The sequence below is a fragment of the Balaenoptera physalus genome (assembly GCF_965194825.1).
Source record: "Balaenoptera physalus genome assembly, chromosome: 18".
Lineage (NCBI taxonomy): Eukaryota > Metazoa > Chordata > Mammalia > Artiodactyla > Balaenopteridae > Balaenoptera > Balaenoptera physalus.
This window is the reverse complement of record NC_138899.1, coordinates 33,153,464-33,180,570: the sequence shown is the minus strand read 5'-3', so window position 1 is coordinate 33,180,570 and position 27,107 is coordinate 33,153,464. Positions and strand designations below refer to the sequence as shown.

Here is a 27,107-nt window from a genome sequence, read left to right as displayed (position 1 = left end):
GTATCTTATTTTTTTCTGTCTCCATGGTTTTGCCTTTTCTAGAATGTCATATAGTTGGAATCATACCGTATGGAACCTTTTCAGATTGGCTTCTTTGACTTAGTAATATACATTTAAGGTTCCTCCGTGTCTTTTCATGGCTTGATAGCTCATTTGAATAATGAATAAATTCTTTTGAATAATATTCATTGGATAATAATGTGCTATTGAATAATGAATAACATTCCATTGTCAAGATGTACCACAGTTTATTTATCCATTCACCTATTGAAGGACATCTTGGTTGCTTCCAAGTTTTGGCAATTAGGAATAAGGCTGCTATAAATAGTCATGTGCCAGTTTTTTGTATGGACATAAATTTTCATCTCCTCTGGGTAAATACCAAGGAGCATGACCACACTTGTATTGTAAGACTATGTTTAGTTTTGTAAGAAACCACCAAACTGTCTGTCCCAAAGTGTCTGTACCATTTTGCATTTCCACCAGCAATAAATGAGAGCTCCTGTTGCTTCACTCCCTTGCCAGTATTTGTTATCAGTGTTCTGGATTTTGGCCATTCTAACAGGTGTGTAGTCATATCTCGTTGCTTTAATTTGCATTTCCCTGATGACATGATACAGAACATCTTTTCATGTACTTATTTGCCATCTGTATATCTTCTTTGGTGAGGTGTCTGTTAAAGGCTTTGGCTCATTTTTTAATTGGGTTGTTTGTTTTCTTACTGTTGAGTTTTAAGAGTTTTTTATATATTTTGGATAATAGTCCTTTATCAGATACGTCTTTGGCAAATATTTTCTTCCAGTCTGTGGCTTGTCTTCTTACTCTCTTGACATATACCTTATGTCTTCTTATTCTCTTGACATATATCTTATTCTTCATTGCACAGAAGCATGCGGTTTTGGCAGTTTGTTGGATTTAGATTGTATTTTTATATCAGTTTTTTTTAATTTTATTTAGAAGTTGCTTTTGTCTTTTCAAATGTGATGCCTTAGAAGATAGGAACCCAGTGAAATCCTATGTGTGTAAATATTTTTGAAATCTTACTTGATTATTTTTAGTTTATGGCACCAATTTCAATACTTTGCAGTTTTATCTAAAGTTTTTTCAGCTATTCCTTTTTGACAAAAGGCACACATACTTTCAAAAAATAATACTTTCTGAGGATATGTTTCCCATTGTGCTGCTGCTAAGTAGCTATGGCAAATAATTTTCTTTTTGCTGGAATGTACTAATGAACCACCACTTAGCTGTATGTCCCTAGGAAATCTTAACATTCTAAGCCAAAGTTTTGTCATCTCTGAGATGGTGCTAATACAATAACTGCACTATATAAATTAAGAAGATCAAATAAAGTAATATTTATGAAAGTATATATATGCATGTGTATATATACAGAGATTATCCTAATTGTTCACTGCTATATCTACCTGCACCTAAAATAATTCTTGAACTAAAGTAGTCACTCAGTGAGTGTTTGTTAATTGAATGCATGCTTTATAAATTGTAAAACGCCATAAGGAAATTTGCAAGGTTGTGGGGGATATAACATTGGTGCTCCTACTCCCAGCATGACTGACATGCATTATGTATTATTATGTATGTACTGTTATGTCAAAATACAGTGATTGTTGGAGCTTGAAATCCATGATAGCTATACTATTGGGCTTTCGAAGAAAGCTAGATTTCAAAAGAATCATTTCAAAATGAAGTAGGTTGTGATGGTAAGATGATACTTTGAGTTGGTGTTTTGATGTCCTCTCTGCCACTATAAATCTATAGCAATAATAAGTAAAATTTGAAAGGAGAAAACTGAAAGGCATAGTCATCAGAATAATCCAGGGTGGCCATGAATGAAGGGTAAACAAACCAAGATGCGTCATGAGTTGATAATTCTTGCAGGTGAGTGATGAAAGTGGAGGTGGGGAGGTGTCTCATTTTAGCATCTCTCTTAATGTATGTTTTATTTTCTATAATGAAAACTTAGGAAATAAAAACATAATAAGCATCATCATGTGCTAGAAATGGAACAGAAAAACAACCAAGAAAGAGTGGCCCAAACTGTGAATCCTTTGGTTCACTCAATAGAAAGAATGGATTTTTAAAAAATGGTCTGGTCACAAACATATAAGATAAACTGGGGGAAAAAAATCACTTTTATGTCCTTGATAAATTCTCACAAAGGTGCAAAAGAAAACAGATATATGGATGTTAACTGCATCATTATTAGAAAGAATTCAAATGCTTTTCAACAGCAGCATGGAAAATAGATCGTGATTTATTTTTCTAATGTAATTCTACATAACAATTAAAATCATTAAATTAGATCTGAATGTGTATATGGATAAGTCAAACACATAATATTAAATTTTAAAAAGCAAAATGCATGTGCCCATCTTTCTTTCTTTCTTTCTTTTTTTTCTTTCCCCCCCAAAGCAGGCAGTTCCTTAACTTTCTGGCATAACAGAAAGTTCTCAGGTTTATTTTGTAATTTCGTTGCCTCAGCCCTTTCTTTAAGGAGTCTTGGTTCCTTTTAGTGGAGAATGCTATTCAGAAATTAAGATTTGGGTCCTGGTCATTGCTACATTGAACGTTATTTCTAGGCCCTTTCAGTAGGCAGAGGCGCAATGAAGAGGCAAGTGAGAGGATGGCTTAACATGCTATGGATAAGATCGTACCGATACTTCTAATTTCAATTCAACACCACAATAGCTAGTTTCAAGGGGCTCCAACTGGCCAAATAGGTACAACTTGAATATCAAAATGAATATTAACAATAATGAGTTACAATCCATTGAACAGAATAAGAGTCCTTGAGTGTGTGCTAGTAAATAAAGAGGATCTTCACAGTAGAATGCCAACCAATAAATACATGTGCTTATTGGAATTACTGTTTTGTAACCTCATAATACTCTTTGATTCAAAAGTCATCATTGGAAGCTAAAGCCACTGGGTAAAAGTATATTAGAGAACAGAATGTTAAAATATATCCCATAGCAAATTTGGGTGAATATCTCTTCCTTTCAGATGTCACTGAAAGTGTGTAGAAGCAATTATCCAGTTATTTTATAGGACTCAATAAACTGTGAAATGTTGTAAAAGAAAAAAATTCCCACAGATTACTTATTAATTGCAAAGGGCAAAAAGATACCTTTATAGTTGAGAACTTCGGCAGATACCACCTTAAGCAAATGATCAAAGTTATTGTCACCAATCATGAGATTAAGTGACATCATCTCAATACATCTTTATTTGATGTATTGAGGACACATTACCACTTCTGTAATATTCCTGCCCAAAGTGCTTAATCTAAATCTAGTCATAGAAAAACATCAGACAAATGACAGTTGAGCAACATTCTATAAAGTTGACCAGTGCGCTACAAAAGGTCAATGTCGTGAAAGACAAAGGAAGGAAGAATCTTAACCACTGGACCGCCAGGGAAGTCCCGATGATTATATTCTGATTACATAAGAGAATATCTTTAACCTTTGGAAAGGCACACCAAATTATTTAGGGATAAAGGGACCTAATGTCTGCGTATGACAAATAGTTGAGGGGGAAAAAATGCACATGTAGAATTGTGTGCGTGTGTGTAGACGTGTATACCTGTATATGTGTGTGTATTTTTATATATATGAATTCATATATATATATATTTATTCACATATATGAACAACAGAGAGGGAGAGAATAAATATGACAAAGTAATATTTAGTAAATATTACAAAGTAAATATGACAAAATGTTAACAATTGGTGAGTAAAAGTATGTAAAAAAACATATGATATGGAAATTCATCATTGTATCTAGGGGATGATATTGGAACAGTGAGAAAATGTAGGGAACTTCAGCTTTACTCATAGTGTTCTATCTTTTTAAAAAACAGAACAAAACTTTAATGCAAATATAGACAAATGTAACTGTCGTCAGCTGTGGATAGCAAGTTCATGAGTATTTTGCTGTATCATGCTTTATAATTTTTTTTTACATTAAAAAATCATAGCAAAAGTCCTTACTTTGTGAGAATAAAAACATTTGTATGTAAAGGCATAAAATACTTAAAGTAACATTACCAAAATATTAATATCGCTAGTCATCTTTAGTTGGTGGGTTTATGGGTGATTGTTATTTTTCAACTTGTGCTTTGCTCAAGTATAATTATAATACTTTGTTAAGCAGAAGAAATCTTAGAAGTCCTCTTTCTAAATGAGTTATTGAAAATCTAATGAAAAGAAAAACAATTCTTAATAGCTCTCTCCATGGAAACACCAGGGGAGTAGATGAAATCAAGTGCAAAGGAACTGATTCTCACTGCAGAGAACAAGTTAAGAATTAGCAAATCTATTTCTCTGCTCATTTTTTAAGATACTTGTTTGTAGGTTTGGTCCAATTCTTGATTTTGCTGTGTTGGGGAAAGAGCTGGTCTGAAAATGGAAATTAGAATCTCTGGGTAATCATAAACAATTTGTGAATGAAATAATCACAAGAATGCCTGCCTGTGTATCATCTATGCAATCTGAGTGATGATTTAAGGCCTTTTTTAGCCTAACAACTGAAAGCCTAGAGCCATGTTTTAAATTCTTTAAAAGTTTTGGCTTCAAGATTAGATTGAAGATGATTAATGAAAAGATACCAGAGTGTACCTTAGAAAATTTTATTATTTACTTTGCTGATTAGTGTAGCTTACATATTTATTTTTTGAAGATAATAAATTCATGTTTATGTATCTGAACAAGGTCTTGAACAGAGTCCCTTCTAAATTTGAAAAGCAGATACTTTATCGTTCATGGAATGACACTGAAGTATCTCTGTTCAGTTTCCTGAAACATAATCGATGTTTTTAAAATGTTCGTTATAAAAAGAGACGTAGAATTTACATACGTGTTTGAGTTTTATTTTAGTAAAAATAAATAAATGTATTTGAATTTTATAGTGAGCGTGATGCACTTGAACAGGAAGTAACTGACTTAAGGAGAAAACATGAAACACTTGAAGGCTCTCACATAATTCAAGCTAAAGAAAGAAGTGAATTATCAAAAGAGGTAAGCTTATAGAGTCACTTGTATTTTATCGTACCGTGATTGTGGACACAGCCCAGGGCAGAATTGTGAGAGGGACATTTTTTTTTCCTTTCTGATGTAATTGCTAGAAAGAAGGGATTTTTTAGTAGCTCTGTTTATATGAAAATTTTCATGGTAAGAATTAGCCCTCTTTATATGTTGGACAAAAGCACAAATGAAAGAAAATAACTCAGTAAGCCTTGAAAAGTAAGATGACATTGCTCTGGACACTGTCTGTCTCTGTGTGTGTGTAGGTAGGCACCTTACAGCATACTGTTACTTTACTGCAAAAGGATAAAGAATATCTCAACCGCCAAAATATGGAGCTCAGTGTTCGCTGTGCCCATGAAGAGGATCGTCTTGAAAGACTTCAAACTCAACTTGAAGAAACCAAAAAGGCTAGAGAAGAGATGTATGAAAAGTACGTAACATCAAGGTAAGATTTATATTATTTTCCATATCAATAGATATAAGTTAACACCAGCTTCTTTGAGGAAACTCTTGGCTTTGGGGAAGAATAGCGATTTTTTTGTAAGGTCTATAAGATGATATTAAGATAATCGTTCATTTTGTTTCCTCATAAGTTACTCATATTCTAATTGATTTTTTTCTTAAGATATTTTGTTTTTTCCAACAACCAAAAGCCTATTTCTTTTAGGTAAGGATATATACACTGTAACTATTTTTATTTATTTTTTCTTATGATATAACCTTTTTAATTCCCAGTGACTAAGATCTCTACATAAGTGTTTTATGGAAGTATATAAATATCTTTATAGAAGTATATTTTTGAAGAAAATGTAATTGTGTGGAACCTGACTAAGCTGACCTTTTCTTGACTGTGTGAAACATAAAAGAATAAGGAGACAGCATTGAGTACTGGTTTAAGATACAGGCTCTGGAATCAGACTCCTGCATTTCAATCCTGTCTTCTCTCTTCAAGTAGATGAATAAGCTATTCCTTTATAGCCTTTATAATCCTTGAATTATTTATTCTTAATAACATTTTTCCCAGCTTGTGGTATTTTTCTTCAGTTTGTGCTTCTGCTAATACCCTGTGTAACGCTTTGTGACTTTGCTAAGAGGTCACAGTGGCTATGGTTGTTGTGCTTAGAAGGAAAGGTTTTGTAAAGAGTACATTCGGGTCATTTTTTTTAAGATTAATTGTCTCCCAATATGCACCACATCAGATCATTGTTTCTAAATGAAGGACCTTCCATAATGCATTAGTTTTCAAGTCTCTTGCCATATGCGTTAAATTAGTAAAATATTTTTGAAGATGAATAATTATTCAACATGAGTGAACATTTTATATAGTAATTAAGCCTTTAGGGTGATATGTTTAAAAGAAAATCTTAGATGGAACTAATTTGGAATGGTATTTTTAAGAATTTTAAAGCTTTATATCTAAACTGTGTTTTTCAAGTAATATTGTATGTAGAGCATATTTGACATAAGATATTAAAATATTACATGAAGGGCAAAGACCTATTTCTTTTACAAACAAAAAAAATGGATATTCCTTTTGACTCTTTGCAGAGACCATTATAAAACAGAATATGAAAATAAACTACGTGATGAACTGGAACAAATCAGATTGAAAACTAATCAAGAAATTGATCAACTTCGAAGTGCCTCCAGGGAAATGTATGAACGGGAAAACAGGTAAAAAAAAAACCAAGAATTTTATGTGATATTTTATTGCTCTTTGTTTGAAGCTTATAGTTTTATGGAAGTTAAACTTTAGTTCATGACATAATGTCTTTTTTTAATACATTAAAGAAAATTTGTCATAAATCTAAATCTAAGTATAATGGAATATTAAAGTTCTAAGGTCTTTGATAACTAGCTTAGAACAGGGTTTATCAGATGTTAGGCCTGTTTATTCTGGTATTCCTATTATCTTTTTATTACCCTGTTAGCTTTTCCTTTTGCCTTTACCTTAGTTCAGATTAAGGACAGAAATGAAAAGGAAATTAGAGAGTACTAAGAGATACCAGTAGTTCTTCCTGTAATATGCCAGTGATTTCTCCAGGAAGTTTTTAGAAGCTGGAATAATAATATGAAGTATTGCTTATGCCTCATATAGCTGCTGGTCCTAAAGACATGTTAGATAATCTTTAAGAAGGATCAGTTTTATTCATGCAGTTACTTTTAGAACAGCATATATTAGGTTTTCTTAGTGATTGGCAGCATTAAGGGAAAAAATAAATGCTACTTATTTCAATAGCAGTTATTTTTATATACCATCATTATGGTTCATATGGCTTTTCAAAGTTGATGTTTTAGAGGGAAACTTTTTTGAAATGGACTTGTCATACTAGTTCATCAGCACTGACTTGAGTGTATGCTATTATCTTTGCCAACAAGCAAGACTTTAAATCAGACTAAGGCTGATATTAGAGAAGGTTACATTTGAGCTCTAAGAACAATGAATTTACTTATTTAGCAAATATTTATTAAGGTCCACCATGTTCTGGATACCTGTCAGATGCCATAGATACAGTGGTGACCTCTGCCTTCGCAAAGCTGGTAGTCTAATGGAGAAATAGAGAAACAATGATCAAACGTATGATGATAATGGAGCAAATGGCAAGATACACAGGATGAGACCACATAGACTCAAGGTGTATCTAACTCAGCCCTGGGAGGAATCAGGGAAGACTACGTGGAGGGAGAAGTCCGCATGCTAACACCTGCACGATGACTAAGCGTAAGACTGTCAGTTATGGGAGGGAAGGGAATTAAGGGAGTTAATGCACACCCTGGAGGCAAGACAAAATGAAGTTTTTTGAACAAATAGAATAATTCAGTATGGTTAGACCATAGACCAAGAGGCAGCGAGTTGTAAGAGATGAAACAGAAGAGGGAAACAGGTCCAAATCATGCATTTGAGCCATTGTCTAAGACCATGAACAATTGAAAGATTTGGGGAATATGCGTGATATGATCTAATTTTATATAAAAAGACCATTCTGTGACGTGGAGGATAGACTGGAAGAGTATAAGGCTATAGACAAAGAGGCCACTTTTAGAGGTTGTTTCCCTTATCAAGACGGGTAGTGAAGATGGAACTGGATTAGTAGCAGTAGAGACGGGGGGAAGTGGGCCAGATTGGAAGAGTGCTCAGGAGATGGAACTAACCTAACTAAATAGCCAGGAGGATTCATTGGCTAGATTGGTTTGGGGAGTGAGAAGTTACAGATGTCACCAAGTTCTTGATGGGGCAGGTGAGGGGATAGTGATGCAGTTTTTAAAGCATTAGAAAAAGACACGGCTTTAATTGGGAAACATGACAAATTTAGTTTAGTTTCATTAAGTCTGTGTGACATATGCAAATAGAAAAGTTGACTATATAAGGTCTGAATCTCAGGAGAAAGATATAGACGTGAGCTAGACCTGTGGCATAGGTGATACTACTATTTTGTTTTACAAATAAGTACTTATAGTCCTGTGGCTCAATTCTGTTATGGATTTTATAATAAAGGTTTTATTGGCCAACTTAATAACCTTAAAATTTATGGGATTGTTTCTGTGGTAACGTGTGATTACTTCCAAACAATTCACATAGCCACATAAACCTTGGTATGTAATCATTTTGAGAATGCACTGATTTTTTAGTTTTTGTTGTTGCCATTGTTGTTTTATTTTTTAAAAACTCCTTTAAAATGCATCCCCTGGTAACATAAATTGATGTAAACTAGCCCCTACTCTCTAAGATGATTGGTAGAGGTAGGTTGAGAAACAGACGACAGAACCATTGCTGGAAGCAGGGAAGCTGAAGACAGGTTTCCTTTTCCCCTGTGTTGTTCTGACTCCATAGCCACGTCAAAGTGGATACCACCTAGTCAGGGAATTCCTGGGACTGGGGCTACTGCCCTGGAAACCCCAGCCAGCCCCCAGATCCAGAATGACTCCATGGATATTGAAGCTAGGGTGGATGGTTGCCACCAGGTGGTGCCAAACTGCAGCCCAGGCCCAAAGACATTTGAATTGCACAGGACTTCTAGCCAGCTGTATGTACTATAGGCTCACCTTTATCACTGTATTAACCTTACAATAATCCAACCCTGTGTTTTATGTGGCTGAATCTTTTTTAATCCCAGTTTCTTCATTCTGGCAGGATTTAACTATAGTTAGAGCTTACATTCCACTGGTCTTTCACAAGGTAAAAATAAATTGCAAATTATTTCTTTTGAAATCTTACAACTTAAAATAATTAAAGAAAGGATTTTAGTATTCCTTGTTATGAAACATGAGATTCAGAAAACACAAGTGTACACATTTAGATAGTTTTGTGTCTGAGCAAATTAATCGTGTGCTTTGGACTTCGACGTTTAATTGTGTCAATTTTATGTTATCAAAGTATGCTGTTACAATATGAATTTAAATGGATAAAGTACTTACACTGGCATATTTGTACTTAGTCTCCTTGCCTCTTGGCCAATAAATATTTTTAGGAGAAAGTTAAATAATAAGATTAGAGAAATATGTTTTGCCTTTGGTTTGCTTTCTATACATTGGGGGATATTAAGAGAGTACCTTTTTAAAGACTTAAATATAAGACACGACACCATAAAACTCCTAGAAGGGAACATAGGCATAACATTCTCTGACATAAATCATAGCAATGTTTTCTTTGGTCAGTCTCCCAAGTCAGTAGACATAAAAGCAAAAATAAACAAATGGGACCTAATCAAACTTACAAGCTTTTGCACAACAGAGGAAACCATAAACAAAATGAAAAAATAACGTATGGAATGGGAGAAAATATTTGCATACCATACAAGGCTTCATTTCCAAAATATACACACAGCGCATACAACTCAATAACAAAAAAGCAAACAACCCAATCAAAAAATGGGCAGAAGACCTAAATAGACATTTCTCCAAAGAAGACATAAAGATGGCTAATAGACACATGAAAAGTTGTTCAACATTGCTAATTATTAGAGAAATGCAAATCAAAACTTTAATGAGGTAACACCTCACACCGGTCAGAATGGCCATCATTAAAAAGTCTACAAATAACAAGTGACAGAGAGGGTGTGGAGAAAAAGGAACCCTCCTACACTATTGGTGGGAATGTAAATTGGTGTAGCTACTATGGAAAACAGAATGGAGGTTCCTTAAAAAACTAAAAATGGAGTTGCCATACGATCCAGCAATCCCACTCCTGGGCATATATCTGGAGAAAACTCTAATTCAAAAAGACATATGCACCCAAATGTTCATAGCAACTCTATTTACAATAGCCAAGACATGGAAGCAATCTAAATGCCCATAGACAGATAAATGGATAAAGAAGATGTGGCATATGTATACAATGAAATACTACTCAGCCATAAAAAAAGAATGAAATAATGCCATTTCAGCATGGATGACCTAGAGATTATCACACTAAGTGAAGTAAGCCAGAAAGAGAAAGACAGTTAACACATCACTTATATGTAGACTCTAAAATATGATACAAATGAACTTATTTACAAAGCAAAAGTAGACTCACAAACATAGAAAACAAACTTATGGTTACCAAAGGGGAAAGGGGGTGGGGGAGGGATAAATTGGGAGTTTGGGATTAGTAGATACAAACTACTCTTACATAAAATAGATAGACAACAAGGTCCTACTCTATATCACAGGGAACTATATTCAATATCCTGTAATAAACCGTAGTGGAAAAGAAAAAAAAAGATATGTACTCAAGGGTTGAGATTTAATAAAGTAATTTTACTGCTTTAAAAAAAGAGAGAGAGTGCCTTTTATTTTCTCCTCTTAGATGTGGAAAAGAAAGATGGAACTCATGCCATGCAATCTTGATATCTGCCCCTGCAGTCAGTCATACCAGTAGTTTGTGAAGTTAAGGGGTTGAGAGGGAAGAGGAAGAGAAGAGATAAAGACCTAAGAAAAGGCAGAGATAAGCGAAGAAAGAACTTGGGTATTTGGGTACATCCAAAATACTATAGTTGGGATTATAATGTGTATGTATGCTTTGGCTCAGTCTATGAGTTAGGTTTCTTGTCTTTTTTCTGTACTTTATAGTTGCTTTAAAATGATATTTTGGAGCTGTGGGAAATAATGAGTGAAACTCACTGTGGTGGTGAGATTTATTATATAAAAAACTTCTTGCATAGTAGGACCGTCTTGCACATTTGGAAGAAAAGCATTATTTCCTGAACAGGGAGTATATTATGAAAGAGATTTGGAATGAGACTAAACTTAAATCTTGGCTCTACCACTTATTAGCTGAGTGAATATGTCACTTAGTATTGCTGAAGTTTAATTTTCTCTTTTTTTTTTTTAAATTTATTTATTTATTTATTTTTGGCTGTGTTAGGTCTTCGTTTCTGTGCGTGGGCTTTCTCTAGTTGTGGCAAGTGGGGGCCACTCTTCATCGCAGTGCGCGGGCCTCTCACTGTCACGGCCTCTCTTGTTGTGGCGCACAGGCTCCAGACGCGCAGGCTCAGTAGTTGTGGCTCACGGGCCCAGTTGCTCCGCGGCATGTGGGATCTTCCCAGACCAGGGCTCGAACCCGTGTCCCCTGCATTGGCAGGCAGATTCTCAACCACTGTGCCACCAGGGAAGCCCTAATTTTCTCTTTTATAAAATGAGCTAATAATACTCTTTCACAGGGTGATATGTAAGGTCTAAATGAGGTAATATATGTAAAAAGTACATTATAAATTATAAAGCTGTATGTAAATGGTAGTTATTTAGATACCTTTTGCTTATGAGAAATACTTTAAAAAATTATTTCATCCATTGTGTTGACAATTTAAGTAAAATGAGCATTATATAAAAGAAAACTGGTAACATTATGGAATTGTTTATTGTCACTGAAAGGCACTATTACAAAATATACAATTATTCTTAAGTATTGATCTCCGTGGCATTTAACCACTTTTGTTGAATGAGACAATATAGACAGAGAGTCTGCATGCCGTTTGTTTCAGTCCAAATTTCTGCATAAGATGGCTAACTTATTTGTTCCTGATTAATACTGTGAGATAATGAAATAAGAGGAGATAAATTCAGCTGATTGTTTTCCCAGAAAGTAAAACTACCTTTACCTAAGAAAGGCTCATTATTATAAATAGTCTCATTATTATAAACACAGAGCTAGCCTCATAGTAATGCTTAAAAAGGGTAAGGATGAGTTTGTTAGAGATATTCAGTATACTCTTTATACTGCACAGAATATGGAAATTCAAATTGCTCTACAGTTATTTGAAAGGGGGAAGGCAGTAGGGAAAAGGGATCAAAAATATGCTTTTAAATGTAACAATTAGTATTGCTTTAGTGATTTTATTTTCCCACCGTATCAAGAAAAACCATCTTGACCACAATTTATCATCCTCCAAAAGTACTCAAGAAGAAACTTAATGACGTAAACTTAAAATATGCATAGAATCTCAGAGTGTTATTAAACACTTTTGAATCTTGAATCTAAGTTTATTTACAAAGGTTAGTTGAGTATACCTACTGCATTACAATAGGTGAATTGGAACTAGTGTACAGAGGTTCCATTCATGATTTAAGAAATATATGTCCTCTAGTGCTTAAACAAACTTCTTTCATTCATATCCTACCAGATATCTGTATAATTTTTAAAGTTCTTTCATGAAAAAACTTAAGAATATTCTACTTTGTCTTTTCAGTTAGACTATTCTGAAAGTATATGGCTTTACAGATAGCTCTTTCAGTATCTTAACTTCTCAAATAATTGTAAATGAAATTTTATTGTTAGCTGTCTTTTATTGTCAACTATATTCTTTATGCCTATAGGTGATTACACATGCGTTCACTGCTTAATTAATAATATTTAAGAATTTCAAGGTGTATAGGGTGTTCCAGGTATGAAGCAAGGAGAGTTCGGGTTATGCAAAAACTTAGATTTTCCTTCATTGTATCATTCATAAGGTGGTGAGGGAGGCTGGTAAAGGGTAGGGTCAGATTTTAAAATGTCCTGTTGTCAGGTTATTTAGGGAGGTTTTTCCGTAAAAGGGTGGCATGATATATTCATTTTTTGTAACCATGGTTGCAGTGTGAGGTGGATTATGGTTGAAAAGGACATGAGGGCAGAAAAATTGGTTGGGAGACAGTTGCAAAGTTTAAGTGAAGATGAGAAATGGAATAAGAGCTGAATTTAAAGATTATTTAGGTAGTAGAATTGACAAGACCTGGTTATTGACAGGAAGTGGACAAGAATAACTCCAGCTCTTCTGCTTTCCTGGTCTCAGAGAGATGGATTGTTAGGCACGGCCATTAACTCAAGGTTATAGACAAGACTGAGAAAGGAAGATAACACTTAATTCCTGATGTTTTACAGATATGGCAGCTCTGATCAAGCTCCAAAGTACTTCTCTGAGATCACATGGTTTCTTTGTTTGTCTATTATTCATTAAGAAAATTTTAATTTTTTTTTTTTTAAAGCCAGGTATTATCACTGCCTTAGCTTGAGTCCTCATAATCTCTTATTTATTTATTTATTTATTTATTTTGGCTGTGTTGTGTCTTCGTTTCTGTGCGAGGGCTTCCTCTAGCTGAGGCAAGCAGGGGCCACTCTTCATCGCGGTGTGCGGGCCTCTCACTATCGCGGCCTCTCTTGTTGTGGAGCACAGGCTCCAGACGCGCAGGCTCAGCAGTTGTGGCTCACAGGCCCAGTTGCTCTGCGGCATGTGGGATCTTCCCAGACCAGGGCTCAAACCCGTGTCCCCTGCATTAGCAGGCAGACTCTCAACCACTGCGCCACCAGGGAAGCCCAGAAAATTTTAATTTTATTATTGCTTATTTTATTATTATTTATGAGGTAACATTGATTCATAACATTATATAAGTTTCATGTGTACAGCATTGTATTTCTACTTCTGTATACCCTACAACATGCTCACCACCAAAATTTTATTTTTCATCTGTAATCATACAGTTAATCACCTTTACCCATTTTGCCTTCCCCTTCCCCTTCCCACCACCACTCTGTTCTCTGTATCTACGTGTTTGTTTGGTTTCGTTTGGTTTGTTCATTATTTTGTTTTTATTTATTTATCAGTTTTTCATATTCCACATATGAGTTAGATCTTACGATATTTGTCTTCCTCCATCTAACATATTTCGCTTAGCATAATACCCTCAAGGTCCATCCATGTTGTCACACATGGCAAGATTTCATCTTTCTTTATTGCTGAGTAGTATTCCATTGTTTGTGTGTGTGTGTGTGTGTGTGTGTGTGTGTGATATATATATGCCACACCTTCTTTATCCATTCATCTGTTGATAGACTTAGATTGTTTCCATATCTTGGCTATTGTAAATAATGCCACAGTGAACATGGGGGTGCGGATATCTTTTCAGATTAGTGTTTTCTTGTTCTTGGACTATATACCCAAAAGCGGGGTAGCTGGATCACATGGTAGTTCTATTCTTAATTTTTTGAGGAATCTCCATACTGTCTTATAGTGGCTGCACCAATTTACATTCCCACCAGCAGTGTATAAGGGTTCCCTTTTCTCTAGATCCTCTTCAACACATGTTATTTCTTGCCTTTTTGTTAATAGCCATTCTGTCAGGTAAAGGTGATAGCTCATTGTGGTTTTGATTTGCATTTCCCTGTTAACTGGTGTTTTTTTTTTAACTTTTTTTTTGTGTTTAATTTCTTTATTATTTCTTTATTATTTTTATTTTTGGCTGTGTTGGGTCTTCGTTTCTGTGCGAGGGCTTTCTCTAGTTGCGGCAAGTGGGGGCCACTCTTCATCACGATGCGCGGGCCTCTCATTATCACGGCCTCTCTTGTTGCGGAACACAGACTCCAGGCGCGCAGGCTCTGTAATTGTGGCTTACGGGCCTAGTTGCTCCGCGGCATGTGGGATCTTCCCAGACCAGGGCTCGAACCCATGTCCCCTGCACTGGTAGGCAGATTCTCAACCACTGCACCACCAGGGAAGCCCCAACTGGTGATTTTGAACATCTTTTCATGTGCCTGTTGGGCATCTGTATGTCTTCTTTAAAAAATGTCTATTAATTTCCTCTGCCCATTTTTTAATCGGGTCGCTTTTGTTGTTGAGTTGTATGAGTTCTTTATGTATTTTGGATATTAACCCCTTATTGCATATATCATTTACAAACATCTTCTCTCATTCAGTAGGGTCATTGTTGTGTTACTGATGGTTTCCTTTGCTGTGCAGAAGCTTCTTAATTTGGTGTAATTCATTTGTTTCTTTTTGCCTTTGTTTCCCTTGCCTGAGAAGACATATCTAGAAAAATATTGCTAAAATTGATGTCAAAGAGCATACTGCCTATGTTTTTTTCTAAGAGTTTTATGGTTTCAGGTCTTACGTTCAAGTCTTTAACGCATTTTGAGTAAATTTTGTGTATGGTGTGAGATAGTGGTCTAGTTTCATTTTTTTGCATGTCGCTGTCCAGTTTTCCCAACACGATTTATTGGAGAGACTATCCTATCTCCACTGTATGTTCTTTGCTTCTTTGTCATAAATTAATTGTCCATATGTGTGGGTTTATTTCTGGGCTCTCTATTCTGTTCCATTGATCTATGTATCTCTTTCTCTGCCAGTACCATGCTGTTTTAATTACTGTTGCTTTGTACTATAGTTTGAAACCAGAGAGTGTGATGCCTGCAGCTTTGTTCCTTTTTCTCACAATTGCTTTGGCTATTCATGGCGTTTTGTGGTTCCATATAAATTTCAGAAAGTTTTGTTCTATTTCTGTGAAAAATATCTTGGGATTTTGATAGGGATTACACTGAACCTGTAGATTGCTTTAGGTAATAAGGACATTTTGACAATGTTAATTCTTTCAATCCATGAGCACGGAACATTTCTCCACTTATTTGTGTCTTTTTCAATTTCTTTCAACAAAAAGATCACATAGTTTATAACTAGAAATTTTTCTCTACTGTGCCCCAGATATAACTTCCCTCAGTTCTCAGGTAAGGCCCTGAGGCAAGAAGGGACCTTAAGGTGATGAAGCTTCTCCAGCTGTTTTCTCTGTTTTCCCCAGGGTATTCTTACAAATATTATAATTTTCTTTCTATACAATAAAAAATCTTGGGAAACATTGCCCTAATTATCATTCTCTAAGTGAATACCTTCATATTTTTAATTTAGATTTTCATATTTAAAAAATTTTGTATTGAAGTATAGTTGATTCACAATATTATATTAGTTTCAGGTGTGTAGCATAGTGATTCCGTATTTTTATGGATTATACTCCATTTAAAGTTATTACAAGATCATGGCTATAATTCCCTGTGCTGTACAATATGTCCTTATTGCTTACTTATTTTACACATAGTAGTTTGCGTCTTTTAATCCCATACCCCTATCTCACCCCTCCCCTAGATCTTCATATTTAGATAACATACTAACAATAGCTAGTATTTATTGAGTATACATAAATAGATGTATCACATATGTTATAGAGAGAATTAAATGGGACAGTTTATGAGGTTGTAGGTATTAGTATACCCATTTTACAAATGTGGAAGCTGAGACACTGAGAGGTTGTGATTTGTCTATGATCATAGACTTTTTAACTGGTGAAACTAGGTAGCTCTGACTTCGCAGTGTAATGCAGACTCCCATCGTACTGGGCAAGGCTATGAAAATTGACAAAAGATTTCTTATTGAAACTCTAATTTTGGACTTCCCTGGTGGCGCAGTGGTTAAGAATCTGCCTGCCAATGCAGGGGACACGGGTTAGAGCCCTGGTCCGGGAAGATCCCATGTGCTGCGGAGCAACTAAGCCCGTGTGCCACAACTACTGAAGCCCGCACGCCTAGAGCCCGTGCTCCACAACAAGAGAAGCCACCGCAATGAGAAGCCCGCACACCGCAACAAAGAGTAGCCCCCGCTCACTGCAACTAGAGAAAACCCGCATGCAACAACGAAGACCCAACACAGCCAAAAATAAATGAATAAAATAAATAAATTTATTTAAAAAAAAAAGAAACTCTAATTTTAGTGGTAATGTTTTTAGAAAAGAAACTCGGTCTTTTAAGAGAGCTTGCAAACCCTGCTTCACACTTGAGGGCTGAGTGTGGATTATTAGAAATTTATAAAAGCAGTAAAAGCATTCGTAATTTTGAAAATTAGGGAAGAGACCTTTATTTTTCTATAAAATGGTATAATTTTTTGACAGGGTCTGCCTCTCAGACACTACTCTCCTGAGGCTCAGGCTCTGCACTAATAACTAGAGCCCATCCCCTCTTTGCTGTATAAGGACACACTCCAGAAATTCTCCCTTATGTCTCCTATATTGGCAGTTTTCCCCTCTCTGTCATGTATAAACATATTATTTCTCCTGTTTTTAAAAGCCTCTTTTATCTACACTTCCCCTCCAGCCACTGCCCCGTTTCTTTGCTCCCCTTTGTGACCAGATTCCTGCAGAGTTTAAATACTCATTCCTTACCCTCATTTTTACAAGTCCACTACCAAACTTTGCCCCCATACCAGTCCAACAAAGCTGTTCTTATCACAGCCCCCAGAGACCATGTTCCCAAAAGTCTAGCGGTCAGGTTCTCTTCTTACCTTACTTGACCACAGCGATACTGAATGTAGTTGATCACTCCCTACTCCTGGAAACACACTCTTTAATGGCTTCCAGGATCCCACACTTTGACTGTTCCCCTTCCTCACTGGCTGTACCTCCTCACTGTCTTTACTGGTCTTTCCCGTCTCCTTGACATCTTTTACAGCTGCCTCCGTGACACCTCCACTTGGTTATCTAATAAGCGTCTTAAATTTAACATGTCCAGATGCAAACTTCTGTCCCTCCAACCTTGCTCTGCCTCAGTCTGACCCAGTGCAATTAAGGACAACTCTAGTCTTCTTCTTGCTCAGACCAAAAACCTTGAGGTCATCTTCAACATCTTTTTCATATTCCATGTGTTATTCATTAGCAGATCCTTTTGATTGTGTCTTCAGAATTTATTGATCTTTTATCATCAATAAATACTACCTTGGTCCAAGTTTTCATTATCTCTTGCTCTGATTACTGCAAGAGCCACTTAAGTGGTCCCCCAGCTTCCTTCTGTGTTCCTGTTAAACAGTAGGTCAAATTGGATCACTCCTCTGCTCAGATAAAAAGGCACTCCATCTCACTCTGTCAAAGTTTAACTGATTAAAATGGCCTGTGATGCTACCTGATCTATGCCCAGCATCCCCACCCTCATTTTACTACTCTGTTCTACTCACTCGTTTAATCACACTGCCTCCTGTTGCTGTAACACTTAGGTATGTTTCCCACCTCAGGTCCTTTGTATTCACAGTTCCCACAGCTTAACCACCACTTCTGGATACCCTGGAGCCCTGTCTCCTCTCTTTCTCCACATCTTCAGATGTCACCTGCTCTCTCCCATCTTTCTTGACCACCCTGTTTAAAATTGTGAAGGCACCCCACTCCTCCCACGCCTACTAGCCCACACCCGTTAGCCCCTTTTCCACTTTATTTTTCTCCAGAGCACTTAGGACCTACGGACATGCATTTGGTTTCTTTCCTACGAGAATGCAATCTCCACGTGAGTAGGGATTTTCCTCTGTTGTTCAGGGTTGGATTCCCAGGTACCAATGTCTGGTCTGTTGTAAGTGCTCAATAAATATTTGTTGAATGGAAGAATGAATTGCTCCTACTTTTGAGAAATCAGACTATTGGTTTAGATGAAATGAAAAGCTGCACAAAGTTTATAGTGAGAGGGATTTGATCAGAACCGAGCATGGTGACTGACATTTGTAGTCCCTCAATTAACCATCCACCAGAGTCACCTAGTTTCATTTTAATATATTACATTTTATTCCATCAGCTACTTCTTAAACCTCAACACATTAATGGATTGCAAAGTGTTTTGCATTTTGGTGCTTACATTTTTTTTATAATTTTAAAAAATCATTTATCTACTTTTGGCTGAAGTTTTCACATCTATAAAATGAAAAAAAAAAAATCTGCTTGAGCACCAACTAAAGTAAAAGGATAGGAAAATGTAGCTTGTTCATTTAACAGTAATCTCAAAAAGTTTCCACTCTTAAAATGCATAACTTCCCCCAAGAAACTGTTACATAAACTTTCTACTTTGTTCTTTTTTTCAAGTCCTATTCATTCACTTTTCAACTATGTTAAATAAAGGAAAAATTATCAGTCATTGATTATATAATAACAGATAATCCACTTGGAATTCTTTTATTTCATGCATTCTTTTTTTTTGTTAACGTCTTAATTGGAGTATAATTGCTTTACAGTGGTGTGTTAGTTTCTGCTTTATAACAAAATGAATCAGTTATACATATACATATGTTCCCATATCTCTTCCCTCTTGCATCTCCCTCCCTCCCACCCTCCCTATCCCATCCCTCTAGGTGGTCACAAAGCACTGAGCTGATCTCCCTGTGCTATGCGGCTGCTTCCCACTAGCTATCTATTTTACATTTGGTAGTGTATATATGTCTATGCCACTCTCTCACTTTGTCACAGCTTACCCTTCCCCCTCCCCATATCCTCAAGTCCATTCTCTAGTAGGTCTGTGTCTTTATTCCCATCTTGCCCTTAGGTTCTTCATGACCTTTTTTTTTTTCTTCTTAGACTCCATATATATGTGTTAGCATACGGTATTTGTTTTTCTCTTTCTGACTTACTTCACTCTGTATGACAGACTCTAGGTCCATCCACCTCACTACAAATAACTCAATTTCGTTTCTTTTCATGGCTGAGTAATATTCCATTGTATATATGTGCCACATCTTCTTTATCCATTCATCTGTTGATGGACACTTAGGTTGCTTCCATGTCCTGGCTATTGTAAATAGAGCTGCAATGAACATTTTGGTACATGACTCTTTTTGAATTATGGTTTTCTCAGGGTATATGCCCAGTAGTGGTATTGCTGGGTCATAGGGTAGTTCTATTTTTCGTTTTTTGAGGAACCTCCATACTGTCCTCCATAGTGGCTGTATCAATTTACATTCCCACCAACGGTGCAAGAGGGTTCCCTTTTCTCCACACCCTCTCCAGCATTTATTGTTTGTAGATTTTTTGATGATGGCCATTCTGACCGGTGTGAGATGATATTTCATTGTAGTTTTGATTTGCATTTCTCTAATGATTAATGATGTTGAGCATTCTGTCATGTGTTTGTTGGCAATCTGTATATCTTCTTTGGAGAAATGTCTATTTAGGTCTTCTGCCCATTTTTGGATTGGGTTGTTTGTTTTTTTTGATATTGAGCTGCATGAGCTGCTTGTAAATTTTGGAGATTAGTCCTCTGTCAGTTGCTTCATTTGCAAATATTTTCTCCCATTCTGAGGGTTGTCTTTTCATCTTGTTTATGGTTTCCTTTGCTGTGCAAAAACTTTTAAGTTTCATTAGGTCCCATTTTTTATTTTTGTTTTTATTTCCATTTCTCTAGGAGCTGGGTCAAAAAGGATCTTGCTGTGGTTTATGTCATAGAGTGTTCTTCCTATGTTTTCCTCTAAGAGTTTTATAGTGTATGGCCTTACATTTAGGTCTTTAATTCATTTTGAGTTTATTTTTGTGTATGGTGTTAGGGAGTGTTCCTAATTTCATACTTTTACATGTACCTGTCCAGTTTTCCCAGCACCACTTATTGAAGAGGCTGTCTTTTCTCCACTATATATTCTTGCCTCCTTTATCAAAGATAAGGTGACCTTATGTGCATGGGTTTATCTCTGGGCTTTCTCTCCTGTTCCATTGATCTATATTTCTGTTTTTGTGCCAGTACTATACTGTCTTGATTACTGTAGCTTTGTAGTATAGTCTGAAGTCAGGGAGCCTGATTCCTCCAACTCCGTTTTCTCTCTCAAGATTGCTTTGGCTATTCGGGGTCTTTTGCATTTCCATACAAATTCTGAAATTTTTTGTTCTAGTTCTGTGAAAAATGCCAGTGGTAGTTTGATAGGGATTGCATTGAATCTATAGATTGCTTTGGGTAGTAGAGTCATTTTCACAATGTTGATTCTTCCAATCCAAGAACATGGTATATCTCTCCATCTATTTGTATCATCTTTAATTTCTTTCATCAGTGTCTTATAATTTTCTGCATACAGGTCTTTTGCCTCCTTAGGTAGGTTTATTCCTAGATATTTTATTCTTTTTGTTGCAGTGGTGAATGGGATTGTTTCCTTAATTTCTCTTTCTGATCTTTCATTGTTAATGTATAGGAATGCTAGAGATTTCTGTGCATTAATTTTGTATCCTGCAACTTTACCAAATTCATTGATTAACTCTAGTAGTTTTCTGGTGGCATCTTTAGGATTCTCTATGTATAGTATCATGTCATCTGCAGTGACAGTTTTACTTCTTCTTTTCCATTTTGTATTCCTTTTATTTCTTTTTCTTCTCTGATTGCCATGGCTAGGACCTCCAAAACTATGTTGAATAATAGTGGTGACAGTGGACATCCTTATCTTGTTTCTGATCTTAGAGGAAATGGTTTCAGTTCTTCACCATTGAGAATGATGTTTGCTGTGGGTTTGTCGTATATGGCCTTTATTATGTTGAGGTAGGTTCCCTCTATGCCCACTTTCTGGAGGGTTTTTATCATAAATGGTGTTGAATTTTGTCAAAAGCTTTTTGTGCATCTATTGAGATGATCATATGGTTTTTATTCTTCAATTTGTTGATATGGTGTATCACATTGAGTGATTTGCATATATTGAAGAATCTTTGCATCCCTGGGATAAATCCTGCTTGATCATGGTGTATGATCCTTTTAATGTGTTGCTGGATTCTGTTTGCTAGTATTTTGTTGAGGGTTTTTGCATCTGTATTCATCAGTGATATTGGTCTGTAATTTTCTTTTTTTGTAGTATCTTTGTCTGGTTTTGGTATCAGGGTGATGGTGGCCTCATAGAATGAATTTGGGAGTGTTCCTTCCTCTGCAGTTTTTTGGAAGAGTTTGAGAAAGATGGGTGTTAGCTCTTCTCTAAATGTTTGATAGAATTTGCCTGTGAAGCCATCTGGTCCTGGGCTTTTGTCATGCCATCTTAAAATCAAATGCAAATGGGCAGTTTTATGTTTTGTCCAGGAAGAAGAATCTGAAGGTAGAAGAGATTAATTCAGATGCTTTTCCTATAAATAAGCTTGTCATATAAACAGGCTGTTTCAGTCCCTTTTTGTTCCAACTGGAAAAAATGTGTTCACTTTTATTGACCAAAAATATTTTTACATGGAGGCAGAAGGAGGAGAATGGGTTGCTTAGTTGTGCTTGCTAAGCTCTGCTGACAACCCTGTTTCTTTCACTGTTTATCCTTGGTAAATTTCAAGTTCTGAGGCATTTGTGATGTTTATTCAGGCTAACACATGCTCTTGGCATTGCCAAATTCTGATTTGTTCCTGTTAGAATTTTAAGGGTTCCTGAAGTTTTTCTCATTCTTCTCACATTTTCCTTACCACTTTTCAAGGATGTATTTTGATTTGACCTATTGGTACTATGAAATTGGTCTTCTAGTAGTAAGAAAATATATTCCTTCCTGTACAGAAGTCTGATGATATTGTATGTTTTATACTGGGGTTTTCAGTAAAATCCTTTTATTGGAGAAATAGTCAAGAACTTAACTCTTTAAGTTTCTTGTTTGAATGTGATAATTTAAGTGATATCTCCCAGTCGTTTTTCCACAAAAGTGCTGGTTTATGCCTATTTCTGTAGCATAATTATTAATAGCACCCCTTTCACTCGAAGAAGTGCCTAAGTTAAAAAATACATTATTTGGACACTAGTGATAATACTGGGAAACTCACTTTTCTTTTGCATTTTACATAGGATTGATAAGGTTTCTTTTCCTTTTTCTGCCATCTTTCCTCTCAATACACCTCCCACACACAAATATAGGATGGATGGGGAGAGATAAATATGTGTTATCAAGATGGAGTTAGTAAGAAACAATATGAAAGTATTATGAAAAACATCTTGGGAATCAAATGTTAGCTTTCTAAAAAGCATTTCTAGGGATGAGATATTTGAATTTTTATATTTTAAAACATTTGTTGTAATGTTCGCCAACTCCCAGCATCTTTCTCTGTTATGATTACATTTGATTATATACTCAGTTTGGACTTCTATTTTTTTATTTTTTATTTTTTTAACATCTTTATTGGAGCATAATTGCTTTATAATGGTGTGTTAGTTTCTGCTTTATAACAAAGTGAATCAGTTATATATATATACATATGTTCCCATATCTCCTCCCTCTTGCGTCTCCCTCCCTCCCACCCTCCCTATCCCACCCCTCTAGGTGGTCACAAAGCACCAAGCTGATCTCCCTGTGCTATGCGGCTGCTTCCCACTAGCTATCTATTTTACGTTTGGTAGTGTATATATGTCCATGCCACTCTCTCACTTTGTCACAGCTTACCCTTCCCCCTCCCCATATCCTCAAGTCCATTCTCTAGTAGGTCTGTGTCTTTATTCCCATCTTACCCCTAGGTTCTTCATGACCTTTTTTTTTTTTTTCCTTAGATTCCATATGTATGTGTTAGCATACGGTATTTGTTTTTCTCTTTCTGACTTACTTCACTCTGTATGACAGACTCTAGGTCCATCCACCTCACTACAAATAACTCAATTTCATTTCTTTTCATGGCTGAGTAATATTCCATTGTATATATGTGCCACATCTTCTTTATCCATTCATCTGTTGATGGACACTTAGGTTGCTTCCATGTCCTGGCTATTGTAAATAGAGCTGCAATGAACATTTTGGTACATGACTCTTTTTGAATTATGGTTTTCTCAGGGTATATGCCCAGTAGTGGTATTGCTGGGTCATAGGGTAGTTCTATTTTTCGTTTTTTAAGGAACCTCCATACTGTCCTCCAGAGTGGCTGTATCAATTTACATTCCCACCAACAGTGCAACAGGGTTCCCTTTTCTCCACACCCTCTCTAGCATTTATTGTTTGTAGATTTGTTGATGATGGCCAAGTTTGGACTTTTAAAACTTTAGCTCCATTAGCTTGTTCATGCTGTCAATTTTTCAAGTTTGTCTTTTGGAGAACATTTGAATTCCTGCTATTTGTTCTGTAATTGTATTTCTGTTACATTTTCTAATGCATTTAACATTTTTAAATGGATAGTTTATTAGTTATATGGCAGTTCTGGTTTTATCTGTGACAGGAATCAATCCATCTGGTGTTTTATCAAACCAGTGTGAGTTTGAAAGAGCATGGGCCATAAAAACAAGTGTATAATATATTCACAATTCTTCCAAGAATTGTTTTTGATTTAACATCTATTGTGTTAGGAGGTAATCATGTAATATAAATCTCATAATGACAGAATTTCCCAAGGAGAAGATTTCTGTGAAACAAGGGGACTCTTCAGAGAGGCAGCCTAGTATGATGGAGAGCATAGACTGTAGCACCATATGGTTTTGGTTCAAATTTGGGCTCCATAGCTTACTTGCCACGTGACTGTTGTAGGCAAATACTTAACTTCTCTGTGTTTCAGTCTTCTTCATAAAATGGAGATAGTGATACAACCTACACTTTGTGGGGTTGTCATGAAGATTAAATGAGTTATTATATGTTCACTGCCTAGCAAAGTTCCTAGCACAGGGTGAGCACTCTGTGTTTGCTATTACTCTTATCGTCAGTGGAAGAATCGCTCAGTTTCTATTTCTCAAACTTAATTTGAAACATTAAAAGTCAATTCATAATATTAAAGGAAGTATTTCTAATCTTTATGTTAAAAGGAATTGTGCTGCTTCTTCTTGAAGTATGCAGGTTGTGGCAGGATGTGGAAGGCGTGGTACCTGATAAGAACGGTTTACAGGGAATTCCCCGGTGGCGCAGTGGCTAAGAATCTGCCTGCTAGCTCAGGGGACACGGGTTCGAGCCCTGGTCCAGGAAGATCCCACATGCTGCGGAGCAGCTAAGCCCGTGCGCCACAACTACTGAGCCTGAGCTCTAGAGCCCGTGAGCCACAACTACTGAAGCCCGTGCTCCTAGAGCCCGTGCTCCTCAACAAGAGAAGCCACCGCAGTGAGAAGCCCGCGCACCTCAACGAAGACCCAACTCAGCCAAAAATAAACAAACAAATAAATACGTTTATTAAAAAAAAAAAAAAGAACAGTTTACACAGAAATCTTACCAGCAAACACCTATGAGAGGATCTGCTGGTAGAAACTTCAGCTTCTAGCACTTTCTCCCATTCATTTCAGTTTTTCTCTTTTTGAATTACCTTTATTTATTGGTCCTTCAAGGCCCAACTTACATGTCTTCCCGTCATTCACTCATCTGTTCCTCCAGTTAAAAATAATCAACTCGTCTTCTTTGTGGCCATAGAATTTTGTTCATGCCTAAATATAGCACTAATTATAGTTAACCAGATGGTATAGATTGTAGCATGGTGAATGCACTGGTATCGTCTAATGACACCTCCTTTCATAAGCCCTAGTGTTTGTTTTTTCTGGGTTTTATTTCTTTCTCTGTTTCTTCCTTTCTTTCTTCCCTCTCTCCCTCCCTCCTTTCTTTCTTTCTTTTTCTTCTTTCTTCCTTTCTTTCCTCCTTTCCCCCTTCCTTCCATCCTTCCTTTCTTTCTTTTCTTTCTTTTCTTTCTTTCTCTTCTGGTTTTGAAATATAATTGACACACAGCACTGTATAGTTTCAGGTGTATAGCATAATCATTTGATTTACATACATCATGAAGTGATGACCACAAGAAGTTTAGTGACCATCCATCATCTCACAGAGGTACAAAATTAAAGAAATAGAAAAAAAATTTTTTGCCTCACAATGAGAACTTTTAAGATTTACTCTCTTAACACCTTTCATATGTAACGTACAACAGTGTTCATTGTTTTGATCATGTTGTACGTGACATCCCTAGTACTTATTTACCTTATAACTGGAAGTGTGTACCTTTTGACCCCCTTCATCCAATTCCCCCTCCCCCCATCCCCACCTCCGGTAACCACAAATCTGATCTTTTTTTCTGAGTTTGTTTGTTTGTTTGTTTCTGAGGTATAATGACCTACAATACTGTGTTAGTTCCTGTTCCACAGCATAGTGATTCCATAGTTCTATACATTTCAAAATGATCACCATGATAAGTCTAATTACCATATTTGCTTTTATTTCTGTTGCCCATTTTTGCAGTAAAGAAAATATATATAGCTAGGGACTGAAGCTTTTCCATCTGCCAACTAAGCATTCATGATTAATTAGTACTGTAAATGTATCTACTTGGAATTTTGCAACTGAAATAACTTATAGAATAATAAGGCTATAGTATTTGAGAAATGAAAGTTGTGACCCATTTTGGATGGTTTACTGACTAAAATATATAGATCCTCTGGGGATGAAAAATATATAAATGTTTAATATACTTTGAGAATTTCATTCTATCTATAAAATTAAAAATTTCATGTTTCAGTTAATTTGATAATAGTAGAATATTTCTGAAGGTCTTTGCAGTCAGAATGATACCAGAAAATAATGACTTGCTATTTTGTCATATCTACTTTAAAATGTACCTGCACTTAGATAATAGTGTACAAAAGTTATTTTCTTTTTAATAAGAGTTATCTGTACTCCAGTTTTTTTTAATTATTTTATTTCTGGCTCATAAGCTATTTTACTGATGAATCTCTATCGGCTGACATATTCTAAGTTTTAAAATTGTTGTTAGCGTCACCGTACAAAAGATGACTTTGAGCACTGGCACAGCAAGTATGACCACTCAATAGTTCTATCTAATAGTTATTAGATAGATTTACTCAAACCGTGTGGATCTTCATGGCTCCCTACTGACATTCTCCATCAGTAATAAAAACCAAATTCTAATATCCAATCCAGTTCTTTCTGGGAGATGGGTTGATATGATATAAAAAAACACTCACATTGGAGTAAGACATAGCTGGGCTCAAATTATGGCTTTAACACTTAGGCTGTGTGACTTGGGCGTACGGACTTAAGCCCTCTAAACTTCAGTTTATTCAGCTGTAAAGCAGCTTAGAAAGTATAACATCAAAGATTTGTAGGGATTAAGTGAGCACAATCATTTATGTTATACTCCAAATTTATTTAT

General features: G+C 35.9%; 1 protein-coding gene across 6 annotated transcripts in view; it reads left to right on the top strand.

The window, feature by feature from the left end:
• PIBF1 (progesterone immunomodulatory binding factor 1) overlaps window positions 1-27,107 on the top strand; it is a 203,216-nt gene that overhangs the window by 37,944 nt on the left and 138,165 nt on the right. For 5 of the 6 annotated variants that reach the window (XM_082434821.1, XM_082434820.1, XM_082434819.1 and 2 more), the window contains 3 exons: window positions 4,934-5,042; window positions 5,315-5,496; window positions 6,600-6,725. In XM_082434821.1, coding sequence (XP_082290947.1) covers window positions 4,934-5,042; window positions 5,315-5,496; window positions 6,600-6,725 — 417 coding nt within the window. The remainder of the gene's footprint in view (window positions 1-4,933; window positions 5,043-5,314; window positions 5,497-6,599; window positions 6,726-27,107) is intronic. The other variant, XM_082434822.1, reaches the window with a different exon arrangement.